Below are 13263 nucleotides of genomic sequence, written 5' to 3'. Positions count from 1 at the left end.
CATACCACATACGATATATATGCATGTATTTTTTTTAATTATTCTAAAAGTAGGCGTTTGCTTAATACAAGGTAACGTTCCTAGTAAACCTTATCGAACACGGCAGTCGTTAGATATATTTTTTTTTCTTCATGAATGGGTGCTTTTTCTTTGTCTGATCTTCGTTAGTAGTCCGTGCTTCGTTTAAAGCTTTCTCGCTCACAAAATAACAATGTCTCGACAGAAGAGGAACCCCAATTTTACGAATGCTGAAATAACTATTCTTATAAAAGAAGTAGAAAGAAGAAAAGATGTTCTTTTCTCCAAGCACAATTCCACCGTGACTAATCAAGCCAAAAAGGGGGAATGGGACCATATTTGTTCTAAAGTGAATTCGGTCAATACAAGTTACATTAGGTCAGCAGAGGAACTAAAGAAAAAGTGGAGTGCCACTTGCAGCGAAGGTAAAAAGAAATTCGCAAAAATTAAAAGGGAACAGAGAAAAACTGGAGGTGGTCTTTTGCCGGCAGACTGTACTACAACCCCACTAGAGGAAAAAATACAATCAATTTGGGGTGAGACATCTACATCCGGAGTTGAGGGGGGCATCGACACTCTTGTACAAAGTGAACGAGGTTGGTGTCCACTAATACTAGTATTACATACGAATATCAAATCTTTTTTAAATTCTAAAAATGATTGGGGCACTTGTCCATAATTTGTTAGTTATTAACAAGTTGTGGCGTGTTTGTTCTAGCATCTTTTTTGCCAATTCTTCTAGTCATATTTGTATTTTTCCTCATGTTTATTAATATCCTTGTAAGGGATATATTCAAATATGGGCATGTTTAACTTTTTACTTATATGGTTAATTTGTTTAGCATTCTAAAAAATGCCCATTTACAACAAAAAGTTTGTTTTTATACTTGCAAAAAACATAGCAGAGTAGACTCATGGATGGAGAAATAAATTATTAATTCTAAAAATGATTGTTATTTACTTCAGATTAAACACATACATTCACACACCTTCCCTCACCAGGCGCGGATCCAGAAATTTTTCAAAGGGGGGGGGGTGTTGAAGTATTTTCAAAAGGGGGGTTGAAGGCGAAAACAGTTAAAGCGTACGTTGTACACATACATAAAGTTAAATAACTCAATAGAATATCGTTACATGGTCGAGTATGGTTTTTGAAAGTGGGACGTTGATCAATCTGGGAAAAAGTACTTGTATACATTACCAGAAAGTTTTTGAAAAAGAAAGGAAAATAAATCTCCGAACCTGAAAATCCTATTTTGTAAAGGGATGGGGTTTTATTTTGTTTTTACAACCGAATTTCTTTATATATTACAACATTAGCCTTTCACCTTACATTTTCTATAGTAAAAACACAACAACAAAATTGGAACTTTCTTATTTCTCTTTCTTTTTTGCAAATCCAAAGGGGGTGGGGTTGCAACCCCCGTAACGTAACCCCCCCCCCCTCTGGATCAGCCACTGCTCACCTACAAACACATCCTCACACACACACACCCTAACATTAATATATATATAACGTATATGATTTATTTATTATAATATTTATAACTTTTATTTTATTTTAAAGATGAGTCGAATGAAGTGGAAAGAAAAGGGGGTATCCTTACAGAAAGTCTATCAACGGACCAATCATTGGAAGTATCTACGGCTACAACAACAGTTACTGCTACATGTAGTGAAACTAGCAAACCTACATCAACATGCATTAATGGTAAACTCATCATTTCAATCTGTATACTTGAGTCATCATCGTCTTTAAAACTGATCAATCACTGCACTGAAAATAATGCTTTGTTTAGTTCTAAAAAAAAAAAAAAAATGACATTCAAAAGATAAAAATAGCTCCCTGAGAAATACAGACCCCTTTAAAGATTGCAATGAAAGACATGTATCTGAAGAGAAAAAGAATTTTCCTGACTTTTTTGTAAAAATTATTTTCTTTCTACATCTGACATATCTTAGAGTTCATGTACATCCCAACCTGGAAAATAATCCTGCGCCTGTCTTTACTTATACATGTACTAATCTTCAAATGTGTAACATATTTTTATGCGTTCATTCTTTTTTACTTGTAGCACCAACTAGGAAGCGAAAACAGGACCTGCAATCACCATCACTTGAATTAGTTAAAATTGAAAAAGAAAGACTGGAAATAGAGAAAAAGAGAATGGAGCTTGAAGCAGAAAGACTGGCAGTTGAGCAGAAACGGCTTAGTATAGAGCAGGGGAGACTGCAAATTGAGCAAGAAAAACATAATATTAAACTTTGTCAGTTGGGCATTATTTCTAATGCCACAGTAACACCTATCCAGTAAATAAATTTTGTAGATGTTATAAATGTTTTATATTTCATATTACACTCATTTATACACAAAAGTATTTTATTCTTCAGTACATGTCATTCATTAGTACATGTGCATACATTTTCTAAAATCTAGCTTCAATCAACTGTCTCCTATTGTCATTTCCATCATTTAGGGTTCCACGATATACACAGTCATTACCGTCATTAATAACAGGCCTGCCTTGTGGTTCTGGGACTCTGTTTTCAACACAAATGTTGTGCAAAACTGCAGTCGCCACTATGATGTTGCAGGTTCTTTTGGGTGAAAACTGTAAAGTACCACCAGAAGTGTCCATGCAGCGAAAGCGCATTTTCCACACTCCGAAACACCTTTCAATTACATTTCTCGTTTTTATGTGTGCTGTGTTATAGGCATTCTCCTTGGGTGTAGTTGGGTTCATAACAGGTGTAAGTAGAAATGATCTAAGTGGATATCCACTGTCACCTAAAAGCCAACCTCTTGGGATATTCTTGTTTTCAAAAAGTTGACAAAGGGTGGAATTGTTCCATACAAACGAATCATGTGATGATCCAGGCCACTTTGCTACTATATTAATGAATTTCAGTTTTGCATCACACACAGCCATAGTGTTTATAGAGTGGTAATTTTTTCTGTTCACAAAGACGTGCTCTTCAAATGATGGGGACTTTATTCCCACATGTGTACCGTCTATTGCGCCTATAACATTAGGGAAGCCACAAATTCTTGAAAAATCATACATTCTATTTGTAATTTCATTCTCATCAATGGACATTTTTATATATCTTGGACTTATTTTGACCAATGATTGAGACACATCTCTGACAATTCTTGAAATGCTCGACTTACTTATTCCATGTAAGTCGGCAGTTACTGTTTGAAAGTTACCAGTAGCAAAGAAACGTAATGCAGCCATAAGCTGCAGGGATGGTGGAAGTGCATGAGACCTTCGTGTAGGCCTTGTGATGTCATTTTGTATCATTTGACAGATGTCCAATATCAAATGACGAGGCAGTCTAAACTTTGAAATTATCTCACGGTCATCCATATAGTCCAAAGGATTGTTTCTATCCCTAAACAACCTCTCTCTCCGTAACAGTCTCCGTTCGTTTATTATTAAATATGCAGCCGCCATATTTAGTTTCTTCCTAAGTCATCGATTTACCTGTCCTAAAGTTACGACATAACTTAGGAATATCCTAAGATAAGACGAGGTTAGTGAAACGGATAAGTAATGAACTTAGGAAAAAGTTCTTTCCTAAGATAGAACTTAGTCCTAAGTAGGCTTTGTGAAACGGGCCCCAGGATAGTTGGCTAGTTGCAGGACAAACGCACGACGGTCACGTGACTGTCTCAGCCAATCAGATTTTATTTTACTTGTTTATAAAATTGTTGTTTTTTTCAATGAAATAGCAGAAAGAAACTTATGACTCACTTATGCCCCTGTACCGTAGTTCACAATTTACATTCTAAAATTCAATATTATTTTTGACTATTTGATTCATTTTGATTCATTTAATTGTGCGTATAATTAAAATGTTTATGTCACACTAACATGTAAATTACAATATTTTTTTAAATATCGATGCTGATCAGATAAAAAATACCATTTTTATCAAATATAACGATTATTTTGATTATAAAGAAAATAGTGGGTAAATCTGGCATTGGAATGTTGTCATTCCGGAGATTTGCTGCTACTTGTATAATTATGCATTTTTATTGAATTATTTTAATTTGCAATGAAAAACTGGTAGATGAGTATACATGTATACATGGGCATGCAGTCTATTAAGTATTAGGCCTCATGCATTCCTTTTTAATATTTATTTTAATATTTATACTTTTATTTATTTAATCTTTCATTTTTATTTACATATTCATTTATTTTATTTCTATTTATTTATTTATTTTATTTATTTAATTAATAGGTAAAACAAAAGCTATTGAACTACCACTGTATACGAATATTGAAAGTTCATTTGAATAAGTGTGTTTAAAAAAAAGAAATGGAATGAGATTTTTCTAAAAATATACAAGATGGCTGAGCATGTCTCATACTGGACATTACGACGACAAATTCACACGAACGTTGATAAGCAAATTGAATCTTTGGAGAAGAAAATGAGACAAGAAAATGTTGATTATTTTTCTAACGAAAATCAGAATTTTTCTGAACATTTAGCTCAGAATTGTCATTTAGCTTTAGACCCCACCAGAACTGATTCATTAAATAATGACCATCAAAACTCGTCATTAGAAATTAACCATACTTCTCCTTCCGGGGCTGGTGCAAATGGTAATGATGGTGAATCAGAAATGAGTTATGTGTATGATTCTGATGATGCACCAGAACTGAATTCAGCAGAAGTCGATAACCACTTCACAAGTTATATCTCAGATACTGATAATGATAGTTCAAGTTCAGACGAAAGTAAGGGAAGTTTAAGGGAGAATTTGAGAGAGTGGGCTGTTGAGCATAATGTTTCAAATTCTGCATTCGGAGATTTGCTTAAAATTTTAAGAGTGTGGAATTCAGATCTGCCGAAAGATACGAGGACACTTTTATGTACAGAGACTAACTATAACATACAGAAAAAATGCGGTGGGGAATATTTTCATTTTGGGATAGGTAATGGTATGACATCCTATGTAACAAAGTATTTGGCCTCTGTAGAAAGTTATATTTACTTAAAGCTCCAGATTAACATTGATGGCCTCCCTTTGTTCAGAAGTTCCCAACATCAATTGTGGCCAATTCTTGGTATGTTTAAAAATGGCAATAACAATGAACCGTTTATTATTGGGATATTCTCAGGAACTAGCAAACCCGATAATTTGCATGATTATCTGAGAGACTTTATTCAGGAATATGAAGAACTTCGCACAAACCCTATGTCTCACGAGGGGAAAAGTATATTTCTTGAGATCCACTCAGTAATCTGCGATGCCCCCGCTCGAGCATTTGTCAAATGCATTAAATCATTCTCGGGGTATCATGGGTGTGATAAGTGCATCCAAGAGGGTAAATGGAGGGGTAAAATGACTTTCCCTAAAACTGATTCACAACTCCGTACAGATACTTGTTTTGTCAATAGAACGTATGACGAGCATCATAGAGGAATATCACCATTTACTATTTTAGGTATAGGAATGGTTACGAATTTTCCCCTGGATTACATGCATCTTGTATGCCTGGGTGTCACAAAGCGTTTTCTTCTGCTTTTAAAGAAAGGTCCCCTAAAGTGTCGCTTAAGTGCTGATAGCATAAGATGCATTTCTGAAAATTTGGTAGCACTGGAAAACAATGTACCATCAGAGTTTGCCCGTAAACCTAGGTCTGTTTTTGAGATAGATAGGTGGAAAGCCAGTTTTTGCTTTATACAGGTCTGGTTGTTCTCCATGGCGAAGTTCACCCTAACATCTATAGAAATTTACTCCTGCACGTGGGAATTCATATTCTTCTCAATGACACGTTGTGTAGAGCCTATAATCAGTATGCCCATGACATATTAGAGGGCCTTGTAAAACATTTTAGTGACATATTTGGGAAAGACATGATTGTGTACAATGTGCATTGTCTAGTGCACCTCTCAGAAGATGCCAGAATATATGGCAGTGTAGACAACATTTCTTCGTTTCCTTACGAAAACTTTTTGGGTAAGGTAAAACGTATGGTTCGAAAACCTACTTTTCCACTCTCTCAAATTATTTGCCGACTTTCGGAACAAACTAACATAAAGGAGGCACGACCAACATTTCCCGTCCTGAAAAAGGAACATAGACGTGGCCCTTTGACAGACAATCTTCTGATAGGTTTACAATATGCTATTGTAAAAATGCTAAACTTTCAGCTCAAACTGAATGTCAAGGATAGTTGTGTCAGAATAAATGGAAGTGTTTCCATTGTAAAAAAACATTGTACAAGATGACAATGACAAAGAAGTTTGCATTGTTTACCAGTCATTTAAAAAGTTGGAAAACTTTTTTACATCTCCGCTTGACTCAAGTTTATTGGGCATAATGTTGGTTTCAGAGCTAGAGCATGAAATAAGATCAGCAAAACTGTCTTCAATTGAGACAAAATGTATCTTGCTTCCATTTAAAAACAAACATGTGGCAATGCCATTTACTGATTCTGTGTGGTAATAAAATGTGTTAATAGACAGATTTTTTTTCTTAATTTTTCAAACTTGCTAGAAACGATTCATATGTACAGTGTATATATCATAGTCTGATTTCAGTTTTTATTATGCTCGTAAAAAGAAGTAATGCGAACATTGAGATATTTTGAATATTGCGTGACAGAACTAATTTACTATTAAATTCTAAATAATGAGAGAAATCGTTCAATCTTTCAATATTTACTACTTGGGTATATTCTTTTATTTACATTTTAGAGTATGTGACATGCTTGAGCTATAAAATTAAAGATTCATGGATATATTTCACCAAAACTGTAAACAGATATTTAGATTACTAGCCTTAGTTACATGTAGTACTGATTGGAATCAATTAAATACCACTTTTTATTTATTTCTCTAAATTATTAACTTAAGGCCCACAATTCGGTATGCAGTGGTCGAGTTTACCGCAGTAAACGAAGTGGAGGTGGTTCCAACAAATTGGCTGACTGGGGATGACAAGCTGTGCCACTGGCCTAACAGATTCAAAGCAGCAAAACTGTCATTGGCTGTAAAAAATGCAGTTGCACCATCCAACGAGTTTAAACAACTAGCCATCAGAGTGCTCTACAAGGGTACTTAATATAATATATAATAAATGTATTTTTGTACTGTGTATATTTCACTGATACAATGCTCAATTTCAGTACATGATCATGAGCTACTTATTTCAGGAGAAATGGGTGGGTGGCGATCTTCAAGTTTAGGAAAGCTTTTTTGAAGTGCCTGATCTTACAATGTACCGTCAAATTTTCAATGAGTTTTTCTTCGAATGATAAAATTAGATAATGATCGATGGGCAGCCTTTTTTGTTTCTGAAATGGGAATTAACTCGAAGATTTTAGTTAAAAATGTTGCTTGGTAGAGTTATTCCCCTTTCAAAATGACAAAAGATCACATAAGTTTCAGCTTTTCTGGCCCAGTGGTTCTTGGGAAGAAGATTTTTAAATATTTTTCCTATATATTTCTATGTAAAACCTTGATTCCCCATCAATTTTTCCTTGGGAGAACGGGAGATGGGTGATACTACAACGTATAAGGTCAAACAAACATCAGTAATTTTTTGAAAAATATTTGCAAAAAAATATGCTTATGACAAAACAAGTTTTCAACATATGGATGGAGGGGGGGGGGTCTTGAATTACTTGTATCATTTTCCAAAAGGTTTTTATGTGAGTTGAGTAATTTAAACTATGCTTATTTAAAATTCCTTATATCAATTTAAATCAATGGGTATTTATATATATACCCAGTATGTTAAGTAATATCAAATGGCTTAGCGGAAAAATTCCCCTATTTAAATGAATGAATCATTTCTGTCGCTTTTTTACTGATAAAAATTTATCTGTCTTTTCAAAGGGTCTTATGATCAGGCCAGAAGAAAATTAGCTCTTGCGGAATTAACTTCCGATCTGCAAACAGATGCTGATGATGATGATAATTCTAAAGGCAAAAGAACTACACGGTATTTAATGTTAATTGAAAGTTTTAACACAGAGAATGTCTTGATTTTTTTTATTCCCTTATTATTATGTCTTATATATTAATGTATTTAAAGAAACGAGAGGCTCATGGGCCACATCACTCACTTGAGCACAATGGCTAGTGAAAAAAGCAAAAATCATTTCAGTATCGAAAAGTTTAGATGTAGGGATAGGGCTTGGAACTTAAACTACCTGATGGTGCTTCCACGTCAAAATAAAAAATGAATTTGCTGTTCTTGAGCAGAATACTTCTTCCTATTTATTTATTTGCCAAGGGCCCTCATTTGACATGATTTAATTTAAAACTACCTGAGGATGCCTCAATATGTGCAAAACTAATTATATGGCTTTCTGTATACTTCAGAAAAAAATTCTTCCCTCTATATACCTATGTAAAACTCAAATTAATCACCCATTTTGGCCCCGCCGTACCTCTGGAGGTCATGCTTTGACCTATGGATACTTCCATATGAATTTCACGTATAATTACTAATTATCTCCCCTTGAAAAACGATGTGGCCATTCATTTGAACACACTTTAACACCTTTATCTATGGATACTTTGCGACAAATGTTGTTGAACTGGGCCTATTGGTTCTTGAGAAGAAATCGAATATGTGAAAAGTTTAAACACAGACAGATGGACAGCTGGACTGAAGCCGGACAAAATTTGATCAGAAAAGCTCACTTGAGCCTTCGTCTCAGGTGAACTAACATCTTCCCAAATCAAGAGTTTCTGATCCGCTCCACTCCCCATAATGGAGAGGATCAGAAACTCTTGACTTGGGAAGATGGTGAACTAATAAAACACTTATCTTGTAGCCCAAATCCTAGATATGCCTCCGATACTGAGAGTGAGGAAGACGTTCCTCTTAAAGTTCCGAGGAAATCTCCCCCGACGCCACCTCTACCCCCAGTAATAGCCTTCCCCTCAACCTCATCAACACAGTTACCGAACTGACCAACAAATCACCACCAATTGCCACTAGCCTTGCAACAACTCCCTCATCTTCAGACCTCCCTACCCTCTTCGACAGAACACCAAGAACTATCAGAGCATCTGGTAAACATTCTTTCCCTTGTTTAGAACATCATAGACGTAGAATACTAGTAAACAGCTCCCGTTGCCCCGACTCCGACCCATCAGTTAAATACTAGTGTGTAATTTATATGTAATCATTGTTTGATTAGGTAATCAACAAAGGCAGTGCAGCACACACTAATTGAAATAAAATATCATTTATGTTGAAATGTTAGTCTGATCCCAGCTGTTCTTTTTTATATACTTTTTTTTTATACTTTAACCATGTGTATTGATAGATTATTAATAAACAGGCTCACAGTAAATGATGCACTGAGACAATACCTTAAGGTGGCTTACAATTATACTTTTTAAAACCATACATCACAAGATGGCGTTTAAAATGTCTTATAAATTGTTTGTATCAATTCATTTGGTCGAATAAGAGTGTAGCGGAGTGATAAAGTTTAACATTCTGGCTTGTGAATCGCAAATCCCGAGTTCGAATCCAGCTGAGGCTTTTATTCATATATATGCCTGGTCGATTTAAGACACTGTATTTCAATCAAGGTGGAATGCCACCCAACTTTTTATTTTATAGATCGTTGAGTCAACCTTTTTAAACAATGGTTTCAGCATTGAAAGACCGATAATTAACACAAAATGAATAAAATACTTATTTATTGCTTTTTTCGTGTATGTACAATGATGATATCTATTTGATTGTCAAGTTCAATAATGTTATAACCATTATTACACGTGAACAGACTAGAGTTCTTAGGAAAGTGTTATTTTATTTCCAATAATTGTACAATCATGGTGGGATAGGTTTAATAAATTTCTCTAAAATTTGGCTATTTCGTCTCAATTTCTTTTACAAATTATATGATTAACAAATATGTTCTTCCCAGGTGTGGCTGTTTTTTTTTAGAAGATTTTAACCACAAAATATTAACAAATGTTGTGTTTTAATTTCATATCTATTCGACTTATCTTTATGTATTTTTTTTAGGTTTTCATGTGATGCATTCATTTACAGCATTTTTTTTAAAATACAAAACAGCATCTTATGTTGATGTTAATATATATGTTTTCTAATTTTCTTTGAAAAAATACCAAAAAAAAAAAATAATAATAAAATAATGAAGAGCTAATATCGGCCTTTCAATGCATAAACCATTGTTTAAGAAGGTTGACTCAGAGATCTATAAAATAAAAAGTTGGTGTGGCATTCCTCCTAAAGTAGTATAGAGCCACCTTAAGCCCCATACCTCTCCTATAAGTCACACATAATAGGGGAAAGAGTCCTCATGTTACTCTTTATGAATAAAAATCTCAAACTGTTTTTCAAAAGTAATTTTCTGATATTTCTTTTCATTATTCAGCAATTGAAAGACAGATTTTTACCCATTTGGAGGAAATTAAAGTCAGAGTGAACTTAAATACGAAATTGTTACATGCACTGTTGAGAAAAGTGGACAATGTTTGTACAGTAGGAGAGGAGGGGGATGAATCACAGGACTCATATTTTCCATTGTCCACCAGGGATGGGATTGAGGCCTTAGAAAATAAACTTGAAGAGCGTGATGGACTCTCGGCTAACTTGGTACGCTTTCCTTCTTTAAAATATTTTTGATTGTGAATGTTATTAAGGATGTAGATTTTCTTGTAATGGATATATCTTTGAGATAAAACATTAATTTATTATGTCTATTTCCCCTAATTTCATTATGTATATTAACTTTTATTAACAGGTCAAAGTCCTGGGTGGTATTGGTGGGGACAGTTTGAAATCAACTGTGAGAAGGCTTTTAAAATATATGATTGAAAACGATCTTGCAAAGCAGATTAATTGGCTGGGAAAAGGGGGGAAGCTCGCCTTCTCTTCCTTAAAAGGATGTATTCGCTTTGACAAAAGAATTGACCTATAGGAGAGAACAATTTCCCGGAAAAAGTGACATTGAATAATTAATCATTATTTGTTGTTTTCTACCGTATATATGTCTAAATTTTTCAAATTTGTATTTTATACCTTAAATTTATTATTTATTTCTTTATAATACACCTCCAAAGTTGGCCTTAACACCATTTTGTCCGAAAAAGTGTTGATTTTTGCATGAATTTTGGCCTAGAAGTCCTTCAGGGCAGGCCTGCCCCTAAATAAAATTGTGATATTTTCATAGGTTTGATAGGATTTTTTTAGGGGCACCCCTGCCCTAGGGTCGAAATTCACAAAAAACCTACAAAAAATAAGGAAACCTGATTTTGATAATCTGCTTCAAATTTATACCGGTTAATGATATAGTCAGACCAGCTCAGTTGATATATACGCTGACTATTGTAGTGTGCACACTAACATTTTAAAGTCGGGGTTCGAATCCACCTGGTACCACACTTTTGAATTTTTAAATTTTTGCCTTTTCAAAGCCAATTATATATTTTTTATAGCCTTGTGTATTTTCCTTCAATTATATATCCTTTATGCATGCCCATTCTTGATATAAGAAACACGAAAGAGATATCAAATCGTGAAAATCCAATGTACAGTTGTCAGTCAGGCGGAACAAACCTCAGTATAAGCACACTTTCTCCGAGGACAAGAATAACTCACTCTGTGTTACTTAATACAGGTACATTTGGCAGCATTGAGCTGCAATGAATGTCAATTGTATATATTCCTTAGGATTTAATAACATTGATTTTGGCTACATACATTTCAGTAACTGTAGTCCTCGGATTTGATTTAGGCCTATATAATTTGCATACATTAATGGAATGTTTTACTACATTCACGGATAAAATTGCCTAAACATAAAGAATAGAATTTCAGAGGCAGTAAACATTACCATTATGCTTATTGAGAAGTTATGACAAATATCAATTATTACATTTTGAGATAACAAACTCAGGAAATCAATGAAAGGGTTCCTCATACCTCTACTCGCTGAAAAAAAAAGATTTAGGAAAAACAAATTGTTATATGTATTTAGCCTAATGCCATTAATCAGAACGGAAACCGACAAGGTTTTTGTAGAGAAAAAACCAAGCCCGGTCCTATAGATCAAATCCCTATTTATAATGAAGTGATCCTTTAAAGAAATTCTGATAAGTAAGTACAAATACAGGGAGTTTGATTATTATGAAGAGACAATACTCTTATAAAACAGTGCTTATGTATATGTACGATGAAAGACAGATTTAAGTTTAACACTAGATACATTTTACCTTTATTTTTTCAGAAGGTGTACGTAGGGACAGACTATGCTCTTCGGCCACAGAGGCCGAAGTATGCCACACTGCAAAAGAATGGTTTCGATATGCGACAGATAGGGAGGGGGGCAGGAAGAGGAGGGAGGACAGGAAGAAGGCGGCAGCAAGAGAGGTGGAGCAGGCTGAAGGGGACCAGCGTGATGATTCCTAAATAACTGTATAATCATAGGAAATTGACTCTCCAATGTTTTTTTTTTATTTTCATACATTTATTCTTATGCAAATTTATTTCTTTATATTTTTAATTCTGAATTCCTTTATTTCTTTCTTCATTAAAACATTCTTATTTTTCTTTCAAATGATCCAAATTATGTTACACAAAAAAATAATGAAATTAATAATGGAAAGCTTTAATAAAGTTTTTGTAGACGCTACATTGTATCTACATTGAATAAAATTTGTTGTCATTGCATGAGAAGGTTGACATGGGGCCTACATTGGACCAACATTGTAATCATCTTTGGTGGTGACATTGGGTAAACGTAACGCCAACATGTAGGAGCATAAATACATTGGGTCTTTATTGTGCCAACATTAGAATTATTTTTGTATGATATTAAGCCAATGTATGGCCACCATCTAGGTGCACCAATACATTGGGCCAACATCGGAACCATCTTTGTATGACATTGGGCCAACGTAAGGCCAACACGTAGGTGCACAAAGACATTGGGCCATCATCGGAATCATCTTTGTATGACATTGGGCCAACGTAACGCCAACATGTATGTGCACGAATACATTGGGCCAACATCGGAATCATCTTTGTATGACGTTGGGCCAACGTTACGCCAACATGTAGGAATATGTTGGGCCAAAATTGGGCCAACATCGGAATCATCTTTGTATGACATTGGGCCAACGTCACGCCAACATGTTGGCGCAACGTTGCGCCGATGAGCAAAATTACATTGGCCCAACATCATTTTCCGACATTGGACCAACGTAGCTTACAACGGTGGC

General features: G+C 34.7%; 3 protein-coding genes across 3 annotated transcripts; 2 read left to right on the top strand and 1 right to left on the bottom strand.

The window, feature by feature from the left end:
* The first annotated feature begins 211 nt into the window (after window positions 1-211).
* LOC134282324 (myb/SANT-like DNA-binding domain-containing protein 4) lies at window positions 212-2332 on the top strand. The gene is made up of 3 exons (XM_062764727.1): window positions 212-614; window positions 1586-1729; window positions 2094-2332. The coding sequence occupies exons 1-3, from the start codon at window positions 212-214 to the stop codon at window positions 2330-2332; spliced, it is 786 nt and encodes a 261-aa protein (XP_062620711.1).
* Window positions 2333-2444: 112 nt separating this feature from the next.
* Window positions 2445-3476, bottom strand: LOC134282323 (putative nuclease HARBI1). The gene is made up of 2 exons (XM_062764726.1): window positions 3191-3476; window positions 2445-3040 (listed from the first exon to the last, which is right to left on the bottom strand). The coding sequence occupies exons 1-2, from the start codon at window positions 3474-3476 to the stop codon at window positions 2445-2447; spliced, it is 882 nt and encodes a 293-aa protein (XP_062620710.1).
* A 5173-nt stretch (window positions 3477-8649) lies between these two features.
* On the top strand, window positions 8650-12586 carry LOC134282321 (uncharacterized). The gene is made up of 6 exons (XM_062764725.1): window positions 8650-8714; window positions 8888-9072; window positions 10416-10636; window positions 10785-10926; window positions 12122-12139; window positions 12270-12586. Exons 1-6 carry the CDS (start codon window positions 8650-8652, stop codon window positions 12449-12451), a joined length of 813 nt encoding a protein of 270 aa, XP_062620709.1. The 3' UTR covers window positions 12452-12586.
* The last annotated feature ends 677 nt before the right edge of the window (window positions 12587-13263 follow it).

This window comes from Saccostrea cucullata, unplaced genomic scaffold (assembly GCF_032062105.1).
Source record: "Saccostrea cucullata isolate Sc308-1 unplaced genomic scaffold, CSIRO_AGI_Scuc_v1 ctg1739, whole genome shotgun sequence".
NCBI lineage: Eukaryota > Metazoa > Mollusca > Bivalvia > Ostreida > Ostreidae > Saccostrea > Saccostrea cuccullata.
This window is presented reverse-complemented; position numbering and strand designations above follow the sequence as displayed.

What these genes read in the sequence shown, in the direction of transcription:
- LOC134282321 (XM_062764725.1), top strand. Translation starts at nt 8,650, where the DNA reads ATGGACAGCTGGACTGAAGCCGGACAAAATTTGATCAGAAAAGCTCAC. An exon ending in CACTTGAGCCTTCGTCTCAG is followed by an intron (nt 8,715 to 8,887) that starts GTGAACTAACAT and finishes TTCCTCTTAAAG; the next exon opens with TTCCGAGGAAATCTCCCCCG. An exon ending in ATGGACTCTCGGCTAACTTG is followed by an intron (nt 10,637 to 10,784) that starts GTACGCTTTCCT and finishes TTTTATTAACAG; the next exon opens with GTCAAAGTCCTGGGTGGTAT.
- LOC134282323 (XM_062764726.1), bottom strand. Translation starts at nt 3,476, where the DNA reads ATGGCGGCTGCATATTTAATAATAAACGAACGGAGACTGTTACGGAGA. An exon ending in TGCCGACTTACATGGAATAA is followed by an intron (nt 3,041 to 3,190) that starts GTAAGTCGAGCA and finishes CTAATGTTATAG; the next exon opens with GCGCAATAGACGGTACACAT.
- LOC134282324 (XM_062764727.1), top strand. Translation starts at nt 212, where the DNA reads ATGTCTCGACAGAAGAGGAACCCCAATTTTACGAATGCTGAAATAACT. An exon ending in TCTTGTACAAAGTGAACGAG is followed by an intron (nt 615 to 1,585) that starts GTTGGTGTCCAC and finishes TTTATTTTAAAG; the next exon opens with ATGAGTCGAATGAAGTGGAA. An exon ending in TACATCAACATGCATTAATG is followed by an intron (nt 1,730 to 2,093) that starts GTAAACTCATCA and finishes TTTTACTTGTAG; the next exon opens with CACCAACTAGGAAGCGAAAA.